Here is a 22477-nt window from a genome sequence, read left to right as displayed (position 1 = left end):
TTAATTTTTTATGATATATATGTAACTTTATTTTTAAAAAAAATATTAGTATGAAAAATTTTCAACTGATTACATAAAAATATTATTTTATATAACATAAAAGTAAAAAATAAAAAATAAAAATTATGGTTTAAGCTCCTTTGAATTTATAGTAAAACAAATGTATTTATCAGCTGTTTAAATATGACTACCACTTTTCACAAAAAAAATAAAAATCATTCGAACAATTTCAACTTCAATCAAATATACTTTTTTCAATTAGTTTTATCACAATTAAATATTTTCAAATTACAATAAATTAAAATTTATAAATATAATAAGTTATGTGCATAAAAACTACTTACCCGTATAATCGTCTTTCTATATTGTTTTGTACAAATTAAAAATAAACTAATAAATGAATGAAAAATAATGACTATTTTATATAATTAATCTTATTTTTTAACCCAAATTATTAATATTATAAGTGATATAAAAGAAAAAGACAATCGATGTTACCTTAAAAGAGTAAAATGATAATTATTTTAAAATATTTTTTTTTACATGACAATTATAATTTTTATAAAGCGGAGAGACTAGTTGAATGTACAAATTTAATACTCATTAATGACTAAAAAAATGCATAAAACTCAATAATGAGTTTGTAAATTAATGACATTATAAAAACTCATGATCTTTATTCGATTATTTAATAATAATGTGCATTTAAAACCTATTTTCTATTAATTGTCTGACTAATTAATATAATTAATTAAATCTTTTTATATATAAAATGAATTGTCTAAAATGTCTTTTTTATAGAAAAAAAGTATGCCAAAAATTCCTTACTCTGTTACTCCATTTAGTTCCAAAATAATAGTCTTTTATTTTTTTTCTTAAAAATAATGAATAATTCTTTTAGCTTTTCTTAAGCTATTTTTTCCCAACAATTCTCCTATATATAGTTAAGAAGATAAACAATACTTGCGTTGAAAATAAAACACCAACCATAAAAATAAGTTGGTGGTTAATATAATGTATTTGTTATTGATATATAGAAAGATAAATTTAGGATGAAAAAAAATGTTAGGAACACTTTTTTAAACATACTTTTCCTTTTCCTTTTTATTGAAATTTATTAAAAATAATAAAAAACGTGTAAATTTATATCACATTTAATGATTATTTCTTATAATTTTATTATTTTCAATAAAATTTAAATCAATTAGAAATAGTATGTTTTAAATATTATGTTAACTCTTTTTTTTTTTACAAACGTAGTTGGAAATCTGAGAATATTTTTGTCTAAAATTATAACAACTAAAGATTTGCCCATAACCTAAAAGACTATTATTTTGTAATGAATGGGGCATAAAAGAAACTATATGAATGTATAATAACTAATAAATGAGCGTGAAAATTTAAATATTCATTAATGCTACCTTTAAAACCCAATATTTTTCTTTTAATACTTAATAATAAACGCACCCTTAAAATTTATTTTCTATTAAATGTTCCATTGATTAGTATTATTCATTAAATAAATAAAAGATAAAATAATTAAGAGTTTTGCTAATCAATATCTCAAGGATCCTAATTAAGAAATTAAAAGGAAGAATTTTTTATTGAAAATTATATGGAATACATTTTTACTCATCTTAATAAAAATATATTCTTCTTTTACTTTCTTAACCATGGCTTTTGTATTTGTCAAAAACTAAAAAATTATTGTCTAAAGTGTCTTTATTTTGTGTGAAAAGAAGCATATAAAAACTTTCTTATTTTATTATGTAATAAAGATAAATGTTAGCCAATATTTTTATAACACTGATAAAAAAAAGTGAAAGAATAAATGAATGTATAATAAATAATGAATGAGCCTGCACAAATTCAAATGCTCATTAATGATATCATTAAAACTCATTATATTTTTTCCATGTAATGATGAATACAGATTTAAAAGTTACTTTTTATTAAATGTTCATGATTCATTCAATATTGAATAATTAGGTTAAATATAATTTTAGTGGCCTATTTTGTCCAATTTACAATTTATTTCCTCATTTTAACGGTGAAACCAACTTTTTTTTATTGCATTTGTTAGATGAAAATTAAAGTTCTGAGTTCTTATTAATATTTCAAATGAAAATTTAGTTCCATTATACAAAAATAATAATTACATGTATGCATACTTCACACCTCATATTTAAAACTTGAAAGCATTAAAAATATGAAAAACAATTTGTTGACTGATAATTATTTTTCTTTCCTTAAATGGCAATAGTCATCCTTCAATTAAAGACTTATGTTTAATTTCTTCCATATATACTTATCCAAGTCTTGGTTGGTCTTCTCTCCTGGGTTGGCATTGCAAGACAAATCATATTCCTGATTCATGTGCCATTTTTGACAGTAAAATTCAAAAAATAAAACTGAGAAAACCCCAAAGACAAAGAAAAACTGAGGTGGCATAAATATAGAAAGGACTCTCCCCACACAATACAAAAATACTACTATATGTATGTACTTACCCTTCTCTTCCCTCCTATGAATAATCACTTCTCTTCCTGCTCTCAACAACAACTCAAATACCTTTCTCCCTTGCCCAATTCCTAAATCCCAGTCCCCCCTTTTCAAATCAAATCCCAATTCCCCTCCCAAACCCCAAAAAACATTCACCTCTTCATAAAAATCCCACCTTTCCTTCAATTTTCCCCTACCCACCCTCTCAGTTTTTCACTTCAAGATTCAGACGTGCTTTCTTTCCGCTTCTCTCTCTTCTTTTCTTTGTGGGTTCCTTTCCCCTTTCTCAAATGCTTAACCCTACGCGGCTCCGATTTCTTCTATTGCCTTCAATGCGCACCGTTTCTGCGTGACCCAGAAAACCTAGGTGCCTAGGGCTCTTCCAACCGTGAGTTTTGCTCGAAATTCGATTTTTCCGATTCTTTTGCAAGTGGGTATGGTGGGGAACGATGACGCGGGCCACCTCTCCGCCTCCCGGAAAATGTTCTGGCGGTCGGCGTCGTGGTCCTCCTCGCGCACCGCCGCCGGAAATGCCTCTTCCGGCGAGGCGGAGAAGGGCTTCGCTGATTCCGGCGCCGCCGACGGTCCCCACGGCCAGAACCGGCGGTTTGGTCCGCCGCCGCTGACGCCTCGGTCGCAGCAGAATTGCAAGGCGCGGTCTTGCCTGCCGCCGCTGCAGCCACTCTCCATCGCCCGGCGGAGCCTCGACGAGTGGCCGAAGGCGGGCTCCGACGACATCGGCGAGTGGCCGCAGCCGCCCACCACCCCCGGCGGGAGAGCTAATGGTAGCAATGGTGAAAGGTTGAAACTTGATTTGTCTTCCATTCAGCATAACAACCCTGATCATAGTAGGAGTAACAATGGAAATGGGCTTGTGAAGAGGGATAGAATTGCATTTTTTGATAAGGAGTGTTCAAAAGTTGCTGATCATGTGTACCTTGGTGGTGATGCTGTTGCTAGGGATAGGGACATTTTGAAGCATAACGGTATCACTCATGTGTTGAATTGTGTGGGATTTGTGTGTCCTGAGTACTTTAAGGCTGATTTTGTTTATAGGACTTTGTGGCTGCAGGATAGTCCCTCTGAGGACATTACTAGTATTTTGTATGACGTGTTTGACTACTTTGAGGATGTTAGGGAGCAAGGTGGGAGGGTATTTGTGCACTGTTGTCAAGGGGTGTCTAGGTCTACTTCCTTGGTCATTGCTTACCTTATGTGGAGGGAAGGGCAGAGTTTTGATGATGCTTTTCAGTTAGTGAAGGCAGCGAGAGGGATTGCTGATCCGAATATGGGGTTTGCTTGCCAGCTGTTGCAGTGCCAGAAGAGGGTTCATGCTGTCCCTCTTAGCCCTAGCTCTTTGCTGAGGATGTATAGAATTGCTCCACACTCACCCTATGATCCTTTGCATCTGGTTCCAAAAATGTTAACGGATCCTTCATTGGCTGCATTGGACTCCAGAGGTGCATTTATCGTGCATATTCCTTCAGCCATATATGTTTGGATTGGTAAGGATTGTGAGGCCATCATGGAGAGGGATGCCAGAGGGGCAGTTGGCCAGATTGTCCGGTATGAGAAGGTGCAAGGGCCTAATGTGATAATTAAGGAAGGTGAGGAGCCTGTTTCCTTTTGGGATGCTTTTTCAAGTTTTCTGCCCTTGATGGACAAGGACAAATCTGGCAACAGAGTAGAAGAGGGAAAAAGATTAACCAGTCAAGTTTTACCTGGTGAGAGGAGGGTGGACTCATACAATGTTGATTATGAAGTTTTCAAAAAAGCAATCACCGGAGGCTTTGTGCCTCCATTTGCTTCGTCAGGTGAACATGAAACACATCTGCCTGCAAGAGAGAGTAGCTGGAGTGTTAAAGTTTCCTATACTGGCACAAAGGAGTTTGTTTCAGCCCCTCGGTTATCCTTCCCAAGGGTTTATTCAGATTCCATGTTGTGTATTTATACGTCAGCAAATGCAAATTTGTCTCCATCATCATCCTTGTCCTCATCGTCATCATCTGTATCATCATCCTCTTCGCCGTCTTATGTTTCTCCAGATTCCATTTCTTCTGATTCTAGCCCTCATTCAAAGTCTTTGTCAGAAGTGTCCCCAGATTCTTCCTCCATAGTTTTGACTTCTATTCCTGTATCTTCATGTTTGTCTAATTTTTCTAATTTGTCAATCACATCATATTCTACTCCTAAAACAGTGTCTAACAGTACAGATGTCCTTGGGGTCAAGTTATCACATCCCTGGTCTCAGTCAGCCTCTCTACCGTTGAAGAAATCATCAACTTCCCTTGCCGAACGGAGAGGTAACTTGTCAAAATTTTTGAAGTTGCCACTAATGAATGATAAGACACAAGTAACAGATAAATCGTCAACTTCTCATGCTAGTCGAGAATATGACATTCTTGTTAATGGGAATGTTAGCTATCTGCAACAATCCGATAATAAAGATTATTTTTGTAAGTCTAACAACCATGCCAAGGATGGAGGTGTGAATTCAATTCAAAAGTGTGAGCTGGCATTGTGTCCAAGCATTGCTGGTAGCATGGACCTCAAGGAATTTAGTCAGTCTACATTGAAGCGAACTAATGAAAGTGGCTTACTGCAGTGTAATGTCGCACAAACTTGGGTATATCACTGGCCCAGTCTACAAAAGATTGAGACATTTGGTGCAAGTCATTTGGATTCTAAAGCTGCTTTTGTCATATTCTCTCCCAGTATGCATGTACATCCAGGAAACATTTTATATATCTGGGTAGGGAGGTCTTTCAATTGTGATGCTTCACAGGTTCACTTAGATATTGATAAACAGACCGATTATGTAAGAATTGCTGACTGGAATCAAATTGGTTGTGATCTCCTTGCTCAGTTTAGTTTGCCAAAGAACACAGTCATGAAGGTATGAACTTTTCCTTCTTTTGTTGCTTCATTCTCACAACTCTATGCATTAAATAAGTTGCTCCAGTCGTGACATGCCTGTTTAGTACTATCTCCAGTCCTATATATAAATTAATTTCATGCCTTTTCTTTTCTTTCTTCTTTTTTTTTTTGGGTTTCTATTCTAGATTAAAACATAGTACCCTCTGACTTGGGCAATTTTTGCAAGGAAATCTAGCATTTCTTGCTATATTCTGTACCACCAGTATCTATCTTTTTCCCGCTTTCAGTGGAATTGATAGCACAAGAGGTGATGGAATCTCTAACTGAATCTAGTGTTTGGTTAATTGTTAGATTGGGGTGCTTTTTAAGATATTAGGTGGGCCAGATGTTGCAACTGTTTTTTCACAAACCATATGAATGATTTCTTTCTTTTTTATTGGAATACTAAACAAAAAAGAGGTGAAATTGATTGACTTTAATTGTTTGAAAGGTGATATTTCATCACTTCATTTCACAAAAATAAAGATGCAGAAACTGTGAGAATTAAGGACAGCACTCTGCTGTAGGATCTGTGGACACGTTGATACCATAAATCGTATTTCATTTCTTGGGAAAGTGATTATAATCCCAATTTTATGGTCAAGAAATCACTCCAACCTTGCCTTGTTAGCATTTGTTGATTTGTGATTTATCTTCTATATATTTTTCTATTCTAAAAAAAGATTGAGTTGAGCATGCACCATGGATTGTCCAAATATTTTGAATTCTCATGTTGATCTTCTTGTCTGTGAATAGGTTGTTAAAGAGAATGAAGAACCTTCAGAATTCCTTGATCTACTGAATTCATTGTAACTAAAACGTTACTAGGAGAATCCTTGGTTCAATTAGCTTCTTTAACCTTTTCCCAGCACCTGCAGCTATCTCTTTGTATGGCAAATTTTCAGGCTCTAATTTGATCTTCCCTGTGATAAAAAAATCCAGCGAGGTAATGAATAGCTGTTACAGTTACTTGTTTGTTCCGAGCATTTAGTTTACTACTGCTTAATTTTATCATGGTAATAATTGATTTTTATTTTTATCTACTTATAGTTTATATTGCATGTTATTAACATGTCTACATGTTCTTTCTCTAATGATAAAATACATCTAGTCTGGATATCACCTTTGTTGTACCAGCTGCATCAATGCGGTGGCTATATTTAAAAATTCATGCCCATATATAGTTAGAGCAGTATTTTGAGTTTGTGAAAATATATTAAATCTCAATTGGAAAGAAGACCCTTATAAGTGTTACTGATCTTGATATATGATATACTTCCAATTTATAGATTTTTCAGAACATTACTGTTTAATGGTATCCAGGCATGTCCCATTAGTGTTTAATTCTTAAAACTGAGTTTTGTTATATGTTACTTGCAGGAGGTTGCCCAATGCCAAGTCAATTGTAGTAGCTCGGCTGATTGTACAGTGCAGTGCTTTACCACCCTCAACCTAGACGATTATGTTCAATATACTCAAATTTCATTCACTTTCTCATGTTATTTATAAAAAACAATTCCTTTTTAGCTATCTTTCCTATCCTCTCTCAATGCGGAAAATGGTGTAGTTTATTTGCTTATATGTGAACAATTTCCTGATTGAGAATTTCTAAGTTTGAAACAGTAGCCGGTTGATATAGATTTCTTAATGAAAAAAATACTAGTATTAGATCGGTGAAAATGCTTGTATGATAGACAACTAAAGTAAATGTTTTTACATAATCCCGTGTTCATAAGTAATCAAACATGATCAACATAGTAAATTCAATGAATGGTTGCGGATACGAGACAAACGATTTTAAATTGGAATGTCAAATTAATGCAATTTCAAGATGGGATTATGCAATGCTCTTCAGATATGGTTTACCGTCGTTTAAAGTTCGGTTACATTTTTTAATTAACTGAAGTAAATCGATTCACTTCTTAATGTTTAGATTCAGTTTGATATTCTCTTAAATGATGAATGAAAATTGTGAGTTAAGTCGATTATTCCTCCCTATTCTTTTCTTTTCTTTTTTTTTTAAAAAAAAAAATTGGGTGCATTTTGATGTTTGAAATCTTTCACCTATGTTACCACCTTTGTCACAGGAAAAAGGTAAGAAAATAATCGTTTTTGTCAAGCACTCCCTAGTTACAAATTTGATGTTTTTTGTACATTGTAAAATCAGGGAGAGTGCTAAAGTAACTGTTTTCAGTATGAATCACGTTAAATGGTTGAAAAAATGGACGGATTCTATGGTGCATCATTGCTTTTTTTTTTTTTTTAATCAAAGACATTTAAGGCATTCCTTTCATAATCAGAGAAGAAATACATGAAGCAACTTGATAGAAGACTTGACTTTTAGCATATAATCTTAACTCTAACTATGGTGCATCATTGTTAATAACCTTTTAGATTAGTATTTGGTTGAAAAAATGAACTCTTAAACTAATTTTATTATATAACATTCACTTGTCAGTTGTTACAAATAGATCTTAAAACCACTAAATTTCTTTTATTAATATTTTTTTTTATCAAACTTGAACATAATTGATATATAAATTAATTTTAAATAAATGAAAATGTATTTACATTATCAAGTAATAATTATAGATTGTTATGTAAGATATTAAATTCTATGAAATTTTAAACAAAAAATAAAATAATTTCTTTAACTAACTTTTATATTTAAAAATAAAAAATTCCCATACTTTTTATTATACACTTGTTTTTTTATTACTAGTAAAATAATTAGTTTATAATTTAATATTAATTAATATTATCTTTGTTTTTTTTTTGTTTTTTTCACACCATAAAAATACTTCAATTAACTTTTTTTTTACAACAGCTTAAATAAACTTTAAAAAAATTAGGTATTTTGGTCTTTTTACTACACTTGCTGGGTGTAGAAGAAATTATGTTGAGTGCAGGAAGAAATTCCCTAGATTGGTCCAAGACAAGGAACAGAAACACACTATTCTTCCTCACACCAATCACCCACACCATTGACGCCTACTTCCCCTCCCTGCTGCGCCGCGACACCAGACACCATTAATGTCTCCTTCCCCTCCCTACTGCATTGTGAGTTCATCCCTCCCTTCTGTCGTAGTCAACCTGAATCCTTTCATTCCATTGCGCGCCCCCATTGTGAGTATTCCCTTCCATACATCTTCATTTTTTACTACGTTAAACCATACAGATTGACAATCCCTATGGTACATGAGGGAATCCATATAAATCATATGGATTGGCGATTCGCATGGAGTAAACGAACACCAAATTTTTTTACCTGTGATGATGCAATGCTACTCATGAAGGAGGAGGAGAGGAAACTAGGGAGGAGCCACAAGACAATAAACACACACCACGAATAATACAAATATCAGCTTCACGGAAAAGAAGGAGGAGACCAACAGATGCGTCAAAAATTCCAAATAAATAGTGTCTTACAAATTACCAATCTATAAGCTATACGAAGAAAAGATAAAAAGGAAGGAATGAAAAAAAAAAGATAAAATTAAAAATTTTAAAAATATATTAAGTGTAAAAAAAATAATTATTCGGTGTAAGAAGAATAACCCTATCGGTGTCCACCATATTGAAAACTTTACGCACAAGTTCTTTGGGTTTCAAATCTTGGGCCCGACAAGGTTGTTCCTGTAATTTCGTGTTCTATATAAATCACCTCCCTCCTTCAGCTGCTTAACCTAAAACCCTAATTCTACAGCAGCCCTCCGATTTTTAAGGTTTCTTAAGCTCTGATCGATTCATATTCATGCGTTTCTACTAAGTCATTTCTTTTTTAATCTGAATTCTGAAGCTGATATTCGTGTAGCTTTGGTTTTACTTTTTTTTTTTTATAAAAAAAACAGCTTATGCTTTAATTGCCTAATGCAGTTTAGTGTTATATGTATACATGCAGGAGGTTGTGTGAATTGCTGGTGAGTGATTTAAATGGCTCCTACTAAGGGTGAGTCTTGCATTATTCTTTTAATGTCCACTTCTTCAATATTATCTTTCTATGTATCTATCTATCTATCTAGAGGCTCATGTATGTAATGTTGATATTTATGCTTAGTTGCTGAAAAAGTTAGATGTTTGTAATGGTCTGTTTTGTGCTAAAATATATCCTGTTTGCTGATTGTTGGTTACTTCATTAATTTAGTGCATATTATGGTGAATGCACTATGTTTTTTGGTTCTGTACGCCTATCCTCTAGTGTGTGCTTGTGAACTGAATGAATGTATGCCTAGTTCAAAGAAAATGGATGTGCCCCTGGGTCCTTTCCTTTAATTTTACATGAATGGAGAATATTTTGTTTTTCATGTATACCGGTCTGTTTGGAGTGTTTGTCGAGATGTTGACAAATGATAATGCTAACATGTTGAATTCTGTAGTATTATACTGGATTGCATAAGTATTTTGCTTTCCTTACGTTACTATTTAATTTGCATTTCCTTTCGACTACTCAGTCATAAGTCATGTCCTGCTTTTCTTAGCAATGTATAGTATAAACTTATTGCCCTTTTTTGCTAGTTTGATGTTCTCTTTGCATAAGTATTCACTTTAAGGTTGATGCATTGTTTTATAGACATAGTTGGCAAAGGCTCAAAGTGACACTGGTTTCCTGCTAATGATCTAATTGCTTTTTTCCTTGTGCAGTGGACAATGCCAAAAGGGCTGATCCCAAAGCTCAGGCCTTGAAGACAGCTAAGGCTGTCAAATCAAGTGGTCAAGTGTTTAGGAAGAAAGCTAAAAAGATCAGGACATCGGTTACATTTCACAGGCCAAGGACCTTGAAGAAGGAAAGGAACCCTAAGTACCCTCGCATTAGTGCTCCACCCAGAAACAAGTTGGACCATTATCAGATACTTAAATTTCCTCTAACTACTGAGTCTGCTATGAAGAAAATTGAGGATAACAACACGCTGGTTTTTATTGTTGACCTTCGTGCAAACAAGAAAAAGATTAAGGATGCTGTGAAGAAGATGTATGACATTCAGGCAAAGAAAGTCAATACATTAATCAGGTAATGGAAATGACAACGCATTTACATCTGCTACATGTATATTTGATTTGTTGAAAAAAAAAACAAATGTAGAGAAAAAGGACTAATTGGTTAGCTTACAGTGGTTGCTATTTACTTTTGTCCTTAGAATTAGATTTATTAATATTGCATAGAATATTATATTAAGCAGTATATTTCTTTGTTTTTTTTTACCAACTTGCTTATTTTGTTTTATGCAGGCCGGATGGGACAAAGAAAGCCTATGTTAGGTTGACTCCAGATTATGATGCCTTGGATGTAGCTAACAAGATTGGTATCATCTAAGTTGTACTCTTGATTTTAGCGAAGCTAATCCTTCATTGTTAAGATAGTTGTTCTACATGTTCTGAGTTAGGACTCTTTGTTTTCCATATGTATTGACTATTGTTCATTCAATTTTGAGTTGAGAACATGAATTCAGTTTTATACTAGTATAATTAATAGTATAAAAGTAGTTTACTGACTCCATTGTTTCCAAGGTTTGATCAATGTCCATTTCCTTATATGCCAAGGTATAAATTTATGTCCCAAACACCTGCATAATTAAGTTTTCTTCTTCACTTGGTATGTGTTGTAATGTTGGTAGTGGATAATTTAAAGATATGTTCTTGTTTCTGTCACAGTTTTACCCATATGTAAATTGATTACAGAAAGTTCAACTCATTTTTGCTTGGGTGTAATTAGCTCTCTTGTTTCTCGACCCACACAAATGAAACTGGAGATAAATTTAATCTAAGGGTTTGCATTTGGTTGTGGGTTTGAATTTGGGAACAGTCTCTTTGCATATGTAGGGGTAAAGCTGTGTACAATGACCCTCCTTCGTACCTTTGCATAGTGAGAGTCCTTTTGCAACAGAGGTATGCTAGTTTTAAAGGGTTGTGTTTTTAGTATATTATTGTGTAAATTGATACACTGTAGTGACAAAAATGAAAGTTCTGTTATTGTTAGCAATCAATTAATGTATTAGTTTATATTATTTGAGCTACATCTGGACTCCACATCACAATCTCTGCCCCCTCATTCACCTTTGTTCCTTTCAACCAAAACTTGTCTGCATTAGTCATGATATTAGAATTTAGAATCTATTGATATACACACTTAAACAATAATTATGACATGTTCCTATTTACTTTTCTTTTGCCTTGGTTGCTATTCATGACATGTTTTTTTTACATTTTGAATACCAGACATAGTCAGGTGTCTACCGTGTTTGGTAATTTGGTAGAGACTGTTACATGTCTGGGACATAATATACTGAGAGTGCGTTTGATAAATATGGGTTTCCCATGTTGTATTATATAATCTCTTTTGAAGGTGTCCATCGTTGCCCATTAATATGGATTGTTATTATTTGAGCTACATCTGGACTCTACATCTGGACTTTTTTGCATTAGACACACAAACAAGATTTAATTATTGCAAGTTCCAATTATGGTGGTTGAATACCCGTGTTAGTTTTTTTTCCGTTTGTTGCTGAGGAAAATAATTCATGATTTGTTTTTTCTTTTGAATACCAGACATAGTCAGGTGTCTGCCGTGTTTGGAAATTTGGTAGAGACTGTTACATGTCTGGGACATAATATCCTTAGAGTGTGTATGATAAATATGGGTTTCCCATGTTGTCTTATAACTCTTGGAAAGGTGTCCATCGTTGCCCAATAATACACATTGTTATTATTTGAGCTACATCTGGGCTCTACAATTTCTGCCCTTTACTCAACTTTTTTCCTTTCAAGCAAAACTTTTTTGCATTAGTCATGCCTTTAGAATATATGAATGCTACACACAAACAAGATTTAATTATTGCAAGTTCCTATTATGGTGGTTGAATACCTGTCTGTTTTTTTTCCGTTTGTTGTGGAGGAAAACAATTCATGATTTGTTTTTCTTTTGAATACCAGACATAGTCAGGTGTCTGCCGTGTTTGGAAATTTGGTAGAGACTGTTACATGTCTGGGACATAATATCCTTAGAGTGTGTATGATAAATATGGGTTTCCCACATTGTCTTATAACTCTTGGAAAGGTGTCCATCGTTGCGCAATAATACGCATTGTTATTATTTGAGCTACATCTGGGCTCTACAATTTCTGCCCTTTACTCAACTTTTTTCCTTTCAAGCAAAACATTTTTTGCATTAGTCATGCCTTTAGAATATATGAATGCTACACACAAACAAGATTTAATTATTGCAAGTTCCTATTATGGTGGTTGAATACCTGTCAGTTCTTTTTCCGTTTGTTGTGGAGGAAAACAATTCATGATTTGTTTTTCTTTTGAATACCAGACATAGTCAGGTGTCTGCCATGTTTGGAAATTTGGTAGAGACTGTTACATGTCTGGTACATAATATCCTTAGAGTGTGTATCATAAATATGGGTTTCCCATGTTGTCTTATAACTCTTGGAAAGGTGTCCATCGTTGCCCAATAATACGCATTGTTATTATTTGAGCTACATCTGGGCTCTACATCACAATTTCTGCCCTTTACTCAACTTTTTTCCTTTCAAGCAAAACTTTTTTGCATTAGTCATGCCTTTAGAATATATGAATGCTACACACAAACAAGATTTAATTATTGCAAGTTCCTATTATGGTGGTTGAATACCTGTCAGTTTTTTTTCCGTTTGTTGTGGAGGAAATCAATTCATGATTTGTTTTTCTTTTGAATACCAGACATAGTCAGGTGTCTGCCGTGTTTGGAAATTTGGTAGAGACTGTTACATGTCTGGGACATAATATCCTTAGAGTGTGTATGATAAATATGGGTTTCCCATGTTGTTTTATAACTCTTTGAAAGGTGTTCATCGTTGCCCAATAATATACTGTTATTATTTGAGCTACATCTGAACTTCACATCACAAAACCTTTGCCCCTCTTATCATTTATGTCAAGTTCCTATTATAGTGGTAGAATACCTTTTAGTTTTTTTTTCCTTGGTAACAAGATTTAATTATTGCAAGTTCCTATTATGGTGGTTGAATACCTGTCAGTTTTTTTTCCGTTTGTTGTGGAGTAAATCAATTCATGATTTGTTTTTCTTTTGAATACCAGACATAGTCAGGTGTCTGCCGTGTTTGGAAATTTGGTAGAGACTGTTACATGTCTGGGACATAATATCCTTGGAGTGTGTATGATAAATATGGGTTTCCCATGTTGTTTTATAACTCTTTGAAAGGTGTTCATCGTTACCCAATAATATACTGTTATTATTTGAGCTACATCTGAACTTCACATCACAAAACCTTTGCCCCTCTTATCATTTATGTCAAGTTCCTATTATAGTGGTAGAATACCTTTTAGTTTTTTTTTCCTTGGTTGGCAAACAGTTAATATAGAAAAACAATTCATGACATTTTTTTATTTTGAATACCAGACATAGTCAGGTGTCTGCTTTGTTTGGAATTTGGTGGATACCGTTACATGTCTGGGACATAATATACCAAGAGTGAGTCTGATACATATGGGTTTCCCATGTTGTATGATAACATCTTTTGGAAAAGTGTCCATCGTTGCCCAATAATATGCTTTGTTATTATTTGAGCTACATCTGGACTCCACATCGCAAAAGCTCCTTAGTCTCTCTTGTTACTTTTAACCTTTGAAATTGCAAAAGGAGAATCATATATTAGTAGTGCATTTAGGATTTGATTAATAAAATTTAATATAATACTATTCATTGCAAGTTCCTATAATTGTGGGTGAATATTTGTGTTTGATGTAATATTTTTTTGTAGCTAGACTAGTAACATTATTTTTTTCGTTGTTCTCAGCGTATTTGTTTGTTTAATTCTTCTGGATAGTTAAACATATTCTGATACATCAATGTAATTCTGAAATCATACAACCTGTGACATAGTATAGTTGCTACAGGGCCTGTGGTATTTGTCAAGACTATTTGGTGAACATTTCTTGTAAAAAAAAAGGTTGCCCTGTTCAAGATATTGGTGTGATGCGTCATGTACTATTCAACAAACCAAGCTTGTTCTGTGGATATTTAGAGGTCAGCTCAGGATCTTCATTTGTTGGACAATTAATGAGTTGGTAACCTATCGATAGTTTTGGATGGCATTTATCTTAATGCATTCAATATTGTGACGCTGTCTGTCATAGACTGCAATGTAACTTTGGGCAGGCTTTTTGACTCATCACGGTTCCATTATAAGCTTATAACACAGTATAAGATTGTTTCCGAGTTTTCAACCTATGTTACGTGGAACTGATGTCAGTCCGATATTTTGTGATCCCAGATTTGATGTTCCAAGGCTTAGAAAGGAGTTCAAAACTTTAAGCATGAATGTAGTCTGTGTGTTTAAGAATGATTGATCAGAATATCCATTTAGACATAAAACTTACATAAACGGATTGAGGCAGCGAGAGTAAATGCGTAATAGAGCTTTCATGTATGTCGTTCGTATCATTTGTTCTTTAGGTAGATTAATCATAGTTTGCGCTGTGTTTTGAATAGGCTATGTTTAGTTTATTTTATATAAATTCTTTCACATTTAAATTAAACTCTTTGGTTTATTCCAAAGTTGTGAATGTGAAAATATATTTGTATGGAAAAATATCCATCGCCGTTCTCAATTCTTCGAATAATTAGTCTCTGCCTTATAGTTGAGGAATATCTTGTGTTAAAAAAAAAAAAGAAATCCCCCCCTTCTTTTTTATACAATACATTTACTCATTTATTGTACATATATTTGGAAAGTTATAATAAAAAAACAGATAAAACTTGATACTATAAAGCTCAAAATTCAAATGAACATTCTCGCTGAAGAGTTTAATATCTCTAATATGGTGGTAATAGTAATGATCATTATCAAACGTCGAAAATTTTGAAGGATTCTATGACCGTCTGCAGCCTGTCTTTCATCTTCACCCATCTTCTTTCGTTTGCTCCTGTCGTCAAGGTGTAAAACTTACCTACAATTAATAATTACATCGTAAGGAAAAACATCAATAAAAATCTTCTGGAACTAACTACCAAAATGTGCTCATAATGTAATTGATATCTCATTAGTTGTGTAATGTTTATTTATCTAAAGAGACATTTTTATGCCTTGTGGGGGCTAGTTTGATGGCTTTGAACTATGAAAAAATATCTTGCTTTCAGGTAAGCAAAAAAACCTCAAATGTTTTGCTTTTTCATAGTTAAAAAATATTCTAAACTTGGATACAAGATTACACACATTTTCTAATTTTAAAGGTTCAAGGTACTTTGCTATTCTTTATGTAAGTTTTAATTCAGTTTTTAAATATAAAAGGTCAATTTTCAGACTTCATCATGCACTTCAAATATTTAAAAGGATCAAATCATACCATTGCCAATGGAGACTGTGCTGAGAGCATGACGAGTATAGTTCGGAGCCTGAGCAATGAACTCAAATTGATAGTATTTTTTTCCTTCAACATCTAGCTAAAGCATTACATAGATGGAGCGAGCCATGATCAGTGTCTTTGCAGTTATACAAACATAAATACTCACACATAAGAACCAGAGATCAGAACATTGAATGTGAAGGTACTTGATGCAAGTGGCAAGCATTTAGCATAAAAGAAATGTTAATCACAGAGCACGTATTCACCAACAAGATTAGGTACCTTCGGAAAAAAAAAAAAAGAAACAACGAAAACAAATTCAAGAGTAGCATTTTCACCAAAGACAAAAATCAAGAGTATCATTTAGTTGCTTAAAGATTTCCTATTTGACAACAGTAAGTCAGTAACAAAATTCAGAGTTGTTTATGATGTGTTGAACACATTAATTTAACACTCTTCATTAACATTTTAAATCTTCACAAATCACTAAGTTTCTAAATTGTGATTCTCCCTCATGTCCGGAAGATCAAGCCAAATGACAGAATATGATGACGACTAACTGTTCTCTGGCCAAATACACTCAAAAACATAAAAGATTTCTGTTCTTTTTATCCCAAAAGAGAAAAATGAACATTCTTCTTTGTAATCCCATTTCTAACAATTATCTAATATGCTCTTCTAAATTTGTTGGCAATAGTTTTTGTATGAATACTACAAACCATTAAAACTGGTATTCATCTAGTTTGCCGATGTTTAGTTAGGGAAGATGTCAAAAATTCCAGTAGCTTACATTGTCAATCTATAGTAGTTTTGAACACATGAAAGAATTGTTTTTCTCTCAATACATTGTAACATGAAAAATAATGACTACAAACAAGGAAAAGAGATGTAAAATATCAAACCTCTTTTGCTTCTACTATCTTGGTTTTCTGGTTTGGAGGGGCCAAAACCTTTTTTATTAGAGTTTCGGCAACCTCTTGAGGGGACCCAAATTCTGTAATATCCTGTTTGCCAGTTGGTATCACATTTACACTGACATTCTCCAGTGGTTCAATGACATCTTTGAACACCTTATCTTGACCTTCAATTACTACTTCCTGCTCACTCCCCATTATAAAAAAGAGATGAAGGAGCTAACCTTAACTTCCATTTTAGCTTTGTATCAATAAATCAACTTGATATAGATATAAAAGTCACACTGGTGCAGACTGCAGACAGTATTATAACAATACTCACCTGCCAACCAAAAGGGTAGAGAAATGAATATCCATCTTTCTTGTCCAAAACCGGCAAAAATCCTTTCTTATTTTCTGCAGCAACTGAGCCATATCAAGGGTATATCCTCAGGATGTCAGGCCTCAGAATTTAGGAAAGTCACAGGTGTCATAATAAACAGCATTTGTTCCTTCGTGATCAAGCACAGTTCAGTAACATATGGAAAATTTAACTGCTTAAAATGCAATCTTACAAGAGTTCGAGTGTTGGTTGAACAAAAAAACTAATGGGGCAGTGGTTCCAACGGCAATCACTTGGCGCCTTCTTTGTCTATCTGCCAAGGTATGACAAAGGATTAAAAACAAAATTGATAGTCCCAGTTCATGATAGCAATTCAACATTAATGTCTAGGAAACAAAAAAAAAATAAATTCAATACTTACTTACTACCATACAAAGCAAATAGGAGGACCAATAAGAGGATGTTGTAGGAGAATTTAAAATTGTTTGTCAGATACTTCTCTAATAAATTTGTTTACAAAGGTATAGGGATTGCTAATCAAAATTGAAAAACTATTAAGATTTCACCTCGAATAACATGAAATTCGTATTAGGATTTTCTGTGCCCCACATGACACCCCAACATCACATGTAACTTGTTATAAGATAATGACAGGTACAAGTTGAAAATGAAAGAAGAACAAGCCTTGAGAAGTTAAAGAAGCAGAGGGTTCTTGGACTGCTTTGACAATGAAGGAAATAGCATCTCTTCTAGATGAACGAGTGACATGCTTCTGTAACAAAACCATATTTCAGAATGAATAAAATTAGCACGAGTTAAAAGCATGAATGAATGCATGTGTAGGTACCTGAGGGAAAGAGGAGTTGTGAAGCGTTGGGGAATTCTGCAGCAGGGACATCATTGTTGTTGTGTGAGAGTGAGAATGCAAAGAACAAAGTAACGACATGTTATGTGGTTGAGGACTCGCTTTTTGGAAGTTTCACTTATCCACATCACAATCTACAACTCCCTCCTTTCCATTTGTCCTCGTCACATCTTTAATCGAATTATAGAGCTTTGTGGCTTTAATGAATACATATTTACATAATTTTTCTAATACTTATTTTTTTAATTATTTTTTTAAATTAGTAACTTTTAATAACTTTTTGTAATAATATTTTGAAATCAAATCCTCTCGTACATGTACATGCTATATAATGAACGCATATAATTTGCTTTTGTATAATAGATTTAATTTCTAATTATTGAAAATGGGATAAATATTCATGTATGTACTAATAATTTTGTATATCGACTTTTATGTTGGTTGCCAAAGACCTAACATAACCCTACTCCTTAACTTGAGCTTAAAATGGGCTAAAACATATGTAAAATTAAAGGATTGAGAAAAAATTATTGTTACATATATTGATGAAAAGATAATAGAAAATCATTTATGATAAGTTAAACATATAAAAAGTTCACAAGAGACGTTAATCAAAAGAGTATTACATGCCTTTTAGTCATGTAAAAAAGAGAAAAAGGAAAAACAAAAAAATATATTGTAGGAAGACATGTAAATGATATTTTTGAACTTTTGATTTTTAATTGTGTTGAATGGTAATGTGTAATCTATATAACTTGTTTCATTGAATGAGATAAAAAACGTTGACATTGTTATTATTGTAGTTATATGTTTTTTTCTTCTATAACACGTGTTTTTTTTAGTTTTATAATAAGTTCAATTAATATTTTTCTTTGATTAATTATTCAACAAAAAAATTATTTCCAAGTTTATTTTTGGGACACATGATCTCACCATTATTTAATATTTTCTTTTACATATATTTTAAAATTTCTCAAATCATTATTTTTTAAAAAAAAAAATCGTCCATGTTAAATTACTTTGTTACCTCATTTTTCTTAAAATATTAGTTAAATTTATATTAATTTTTTAATTTTAAATCTCAGCTAGTTATATGATCAAACTAATCATTTCAACTTTTTAAAACTTTCCTCTGTTCTCTTTAAATCTAATTTCTTTATATTTTTTTAGTTGTTTATTTGATTACTTTTATAATTTATTTATTTTAACTTATAAGTATAAATTTTATTCAAATTAAAAATATCGTACAATGCACAAAATAACTTGCTAGCTTGAATTTGATACTCAATTCATTCACGTTACCTGGTTGAATGATACACACCTATGGACCTTGGGAAACATCTTTATTTTCTTTATTTGGGGATTTATTCTGCCATATATACTCTGTAGAGTCAAATGGTGCAGACTTTACTCAGGTTTTATTTTAATTTTTAAATATAACCAATTGACCCAGTATGGTCAAATGATTTAGACTTAATTCACTTTTCGAATTCTCCGTCGTGTTTTTGAAAACAAGAATTGGCCTTTGACTGTGTATTGTTTGTTACATTATAGAATCTTCCTCTATAATATACTATAAAACTACCTGTAATTGTTTTAAGTTTTAAATAGAAGTAATAATTTCTGTCCAAAAAATATAAGTAATAACTAATTATACTGATTTCATTATGTTTTCATCTTATATAGTTGAGCGCCAGGTAGGAGAGTTTGATCCTTATTTTAATTTATTTTTACTTGAATTCTAATGAACTCTCAAGAAAATAAAAAGACGAAAAAGTGAATTGAATAATCGAGATAAAAATATACACTAAGTTCAAGGTAAGAAACGAATTGAAATCTTCTCTAGCAAAGATACCATTACCAACCAACTTAATATCGTGTAAGATTTTTAACCTTTAATTGGTCTTTGCACAATAATTTAGGAAGAGGGAAAAAATTGTAAAGTACAATCCTAATTTCAGTTGTAGATAAAATTTTGTTGTTGGAAAAGAAGAAGATTCATACTATTCTAAAACAAAAGAGGTAGGATTTGATGTTGAAACTTTGAATAAGCTATCATTCACATATTCTTCCACGCCCTCTCTTGTCTAACCAAAAAACAAAAATTGTTAGTCTAACTTTGAATAAGTTATCCTTAAACCCTCCCTGCGCCCTCTCTTGTTAGTCTAACATTTTTTTTAATTACTCATTTATTTACTTTTTTTAGAGAATTATTCATTTATTTATTATACACACATAATCTTTATATTTTAGTTCCTATACTTAATTTTTTTGTTTTAGTTTCTACATATATATATTTTTTAATTTGTTCTAATCTATGCCATTCAAAATTCTAAGAACTAAAACAGATTAAAAATATATATGTATATAGAGTCAAATGAGTTAAAATTGTGTGCGTAGAGAATAAAATATGTAACTTTAAAATGTAGAGATTAAAACGTTAGGATTGTATATGAACTAAACAAGTAATTAAACAATTTTTTTCCACTTGGTTAAGTTTAGTGATATGGTCCTATATGCATTTCCATAAACTGATAAAAGTGAGTGACAATGCACAAGAATCCTTTCCATGGTATCTAGCTTTTGCCAGATAACGAATGTGACTTGAAGCCACTAAAGATAAGTAAAAAAAGATGAGTGACAGCATAGAGTATAATTAATTAACTTTCTTGCACTACTTCTTCCATCATTCATGAGCCTAGTCTCCCAAATTACAGAAAACTCTAAGAAGAAAATGGGTGACATTTGAGAGTGCCTCATCTATCATCTATGAATTGGCCTAATAATTAGTTAGAAAAAGTCAAAGAGGGCCCTTGAATGCCATCAAGCATGAACTAGAAACACAATTGAGCACTCTAGCACTATGAACATTTGCACAAGTTCTCAATGTTTTTTTATTTATTTTTTCTTTCTCAATTTTATCCCTAGTGGTCCTTTGGTAACTCCCAATCCCAAAAAGGCAAGAACTTTAATGATTTCATCGGCAAATAAGAAACCTTTTAAAAACTTTCAGAAACACAAAGGAAACTTCAACAAACTACCTTTTCATTATTTTTATTATTAATAATGTTTTTTCTTTTTGACATTTTATCTGTTTTCTTTATTTTATAGATAACTATTATTTTCATATAATAATATTAAAAATGTTACCCATTTGTGCTAAAAAATATAATTTACCGGCCGTGAAACTGTTTTAAAATAAAATAAAAATCTTTTAACTGATTAAAACTAAATAAAAGTCGCAGTTAAACAATGGGTTTCTAAGATTATTCCTCGAATATTTTTTTTAAGTAAACCCACCCACGCATGAATGTGTTTATCAGCTAATTTTAAGTGAAAACAACAATTTAAGCAAGTTTATATACAATTAATTATTTGTATAAAATATATTAAAGAAAACATCATAATTACAATAGCTTGAATCTTTTAGTTATTACGTGTAACAATTAACATCACTATAAGTATTTTTCAAAACACAATATAAGGGATATCTTATTCAATATGAATATCAAACATTTTTTTTCTTCTCATTTGAGATCTTAAAAATGATCTGAGGTGGGTCAATATTTAGATGAGATAGTTGTTTAAATAAATTATTGGTGCTTTGGTAATATCAAAGTCAGAGTCAGGAGTTGCATGTTGAAGGGTGGTGAATACTATAAGGATTATGATTTTCCTCCCCCACCATTGCCGCACTCACTCTTCTCCCTCTGTCGCTGATGACAACGACGACAAGGCAATAAGATCGGACAACCTCTACATGTTTTTGATGACTCACCCAACTACCACTGACAACAACTTGTTCATGGTAGTCCAACACTTATCCCAAGAAAAACAAACTTTCTATGACTACAATTTCTTTTCCATCATGGGAGAATTAATTGACTTTCTCGCGATAAACTACTTCATCTGGTGTGTTGATAGTTACTTGCAACTACATGTCAATATAAAATGCATAGAAATGAAATGTAGAGTTTTAAGATGCTCATTTTTTCATTTAGAATCAATCAACTATGGATGTTTATTTTTTAGTCTTTTTAGAGTATTTAACATGACAAGACAATTGATACAATGGGTGGAGTGCATAAAGCATTATTTTTTTAGAGACATCATCAATGTAATGTTCATTTATATAAAGTTCAATACATGTTTGAGACTAAAATATAAGATATTGACTTTAGTTTGGATCAAGTTAAGTCCAAATGTCCTTCACAGCCTAAGAAGTGTTTGGCTGGATGACACAATTACCAACTTACCATTTACCATGTTGACCTAGGTGAATGTCAAATTATAAACTTTATGACCTTTCCAGTTAAACATATCAAGTTCAAAGACCTAATTTGAAACAAAAATATTAATGCATGATTTGATTCATCTTGGATGATCCAAAATCACATTGAAATATCATCTAATGCAATCTTAGGTGTTTGGGTGAGTGCAATAAATTTGATTCTAAATGAAATTGGTTTTATAAATTAATTTTAATTAAAATCAATAATAATATAATTTGTGTTTGTATGTTTTATTATTTTTTTAAATAATTGAATGTTTTATTCTAAAACCAACTTAATAACAAAGCAATGCATGTTTTTATTTAATGTAAAATTTATC

At 32.2% G+C, this 22477-nt stretch overlaps 3 protein-coding genes across 5 annotated transcripts; 2 read left to right on the top strand and 1 right to left on the bottom strand.

Moving 5' to 3' along the window:
* The first annotated feature begins 2481 nt into the window (after positions 1 to 2481).
* Positions 2482 to 7050, top strand: LOC114385440 (protein-tyrosine-phosphatase MKP1-like). Its single transcript, XM_028345521.1, has 3 exons — positions 2482 to 5398; positions 6175 to 6364; positions 6799 to 7050. Exons 1-2 carry the CDS (start codon positions 2939 to 2941, stop codon positions 6229 to 6231), a joined length of 2517 nt encoding a protein of 838 aa, XP_028201322.1. The 5' UTR covers positions 2482 to 2938; the 3' UTR covers positions 6232 to 6364; positions 6799 to 7050.
* A 1990-nt stretch (positions 7051 to 9040) lies between these two features.
* LOC114385433 (60S ribosomal protein L23a-like) lies at positions 9041 to 10912 on the top strand. Its single transcript, XM_028345511.1, has 4 exons — positions 9041 to 9143; positions 9320 to 9367; positions 10060 to 10426; positions 10645 to 10912. Exons 2-4 carry the CDS (start codon positions 9352 to 9354, stop codon positions 10727 to 10729), a joined length of 468 nt encoding a protein of 155 aa, XP_028201312.1. The 5' UTR covers positions 9041 to 9143; positions 9320 to 9351; the 3' UTR covers positions 10730 to 10912.
* Positions 10913 to 15079: 4167 nt separating this feature from the next.
* Positions 15080 to 18005, bottom strand: LOC114385412 (psbP-like protein 1, chloroplastic). 3 transcript variants are annotated; one of them, XM_028345502.1, is made up of 7 exons: positions 17849 to 18005; positions 17686 to 17773; positions 17234 to 17314; positions 17002 to 17084; positions 16668 to 16862; positions 15766 to 15858; positions 15080 to 15369 (listed from the first exon to the last, which is right to left on the bottom strand). In XM_028345502.1, exons 1-7 carry the CDS (start codon positions 17945 to 17947, stop codon positions 15352 to 15354), a joined length of 657 nt encoding a protein of 218 aa, XP_028201303.1. In that variant the 5' UTR covers positions 17948 to 18005; the 3' UTR covers positions 15080 to 15351. The 3 variants fall into 3 exon arrangements, with proteins under 3 accessions (XP_028201303.1, XP_028201286.1, XP_028201294.1); XM_028345485.1 differs by having other exon boundaries at positions 15081 to 15369; positions 15766 to 15862; positions 17849 to 18003; XM_028345493.1 differs by having other exon boundaries at positions 15081 to 15369; positions 15766 to 15862; positions 17686 to 17770; positions 17849 to 18003.
* Between the last annotated feature and the right edge of the window lie 4472 nt (positions 18006 to 22477).

The sequence above is a fragment of the Glycine soja genome, chromosome 2 (genome assembly GCF_004193775.1).
Source record: "Glycine soja cultivar W05 chromosome 2, ASM419377v2, whole genome shotgun sequence".
In the NCBI taxonomy this organism is placed as follows: domain Eukaryota; kingdom Viridiplantae; phylum Streptophyta; class Magnoliopsida; order Fabales; family Fabaceae; genus Glycine; species Glycine soja.
This window is presented reverse-complemented; position numbering and strand designations above follow the sequence as displayed.

Bases quoted from the DNA above. Each gene is read 5' to 3' on its own strand.
- LOC114385440 (XM_028345521.1), top strand. From the start codon at position 2,939: ATGGTGGGGAACGATGACGCGGGCCACCTCTCCGCCTCCCGGAAAATG. The intron at 5,399-6,174 runs GTATGAACTTTT...GTCTGTGAATAG, and splicing joins CAAAGAACACAGTCATGAAG to GTTGTTAAAGAGAATGAAGA.
- LOC114385412 (XM_028345485.1), bottom strand. From the start codon at position 17,947: ATGTCGTTACTTTGTTCTTTGCATTCTCACTCTCACACAACAACAATG. The intron at 17,774-17,848 runs GTACCTACACAT...GTTTTGTTACAG, and splicing joins ACAACTCCTCTTTCCCTCAG to AAGCATGTCACTCGTTCATC. The intron at 15,370-15,765 runs GTATGATTTGAT...TATTAATTGTAG, and splicing joins CACAGTCTCCATTGGCAATG to GTAAGTTTTACACCTTGACG.
- LOC114385433 (XM_028345511.1), top strand. The intron at 10,427-10,644 runs GTAATGGAAATG...TGTTTTATGCAG, and splicing joins AAAGTCAATACATTAATCAG to GCCGGATGGGACAAAGAAAG.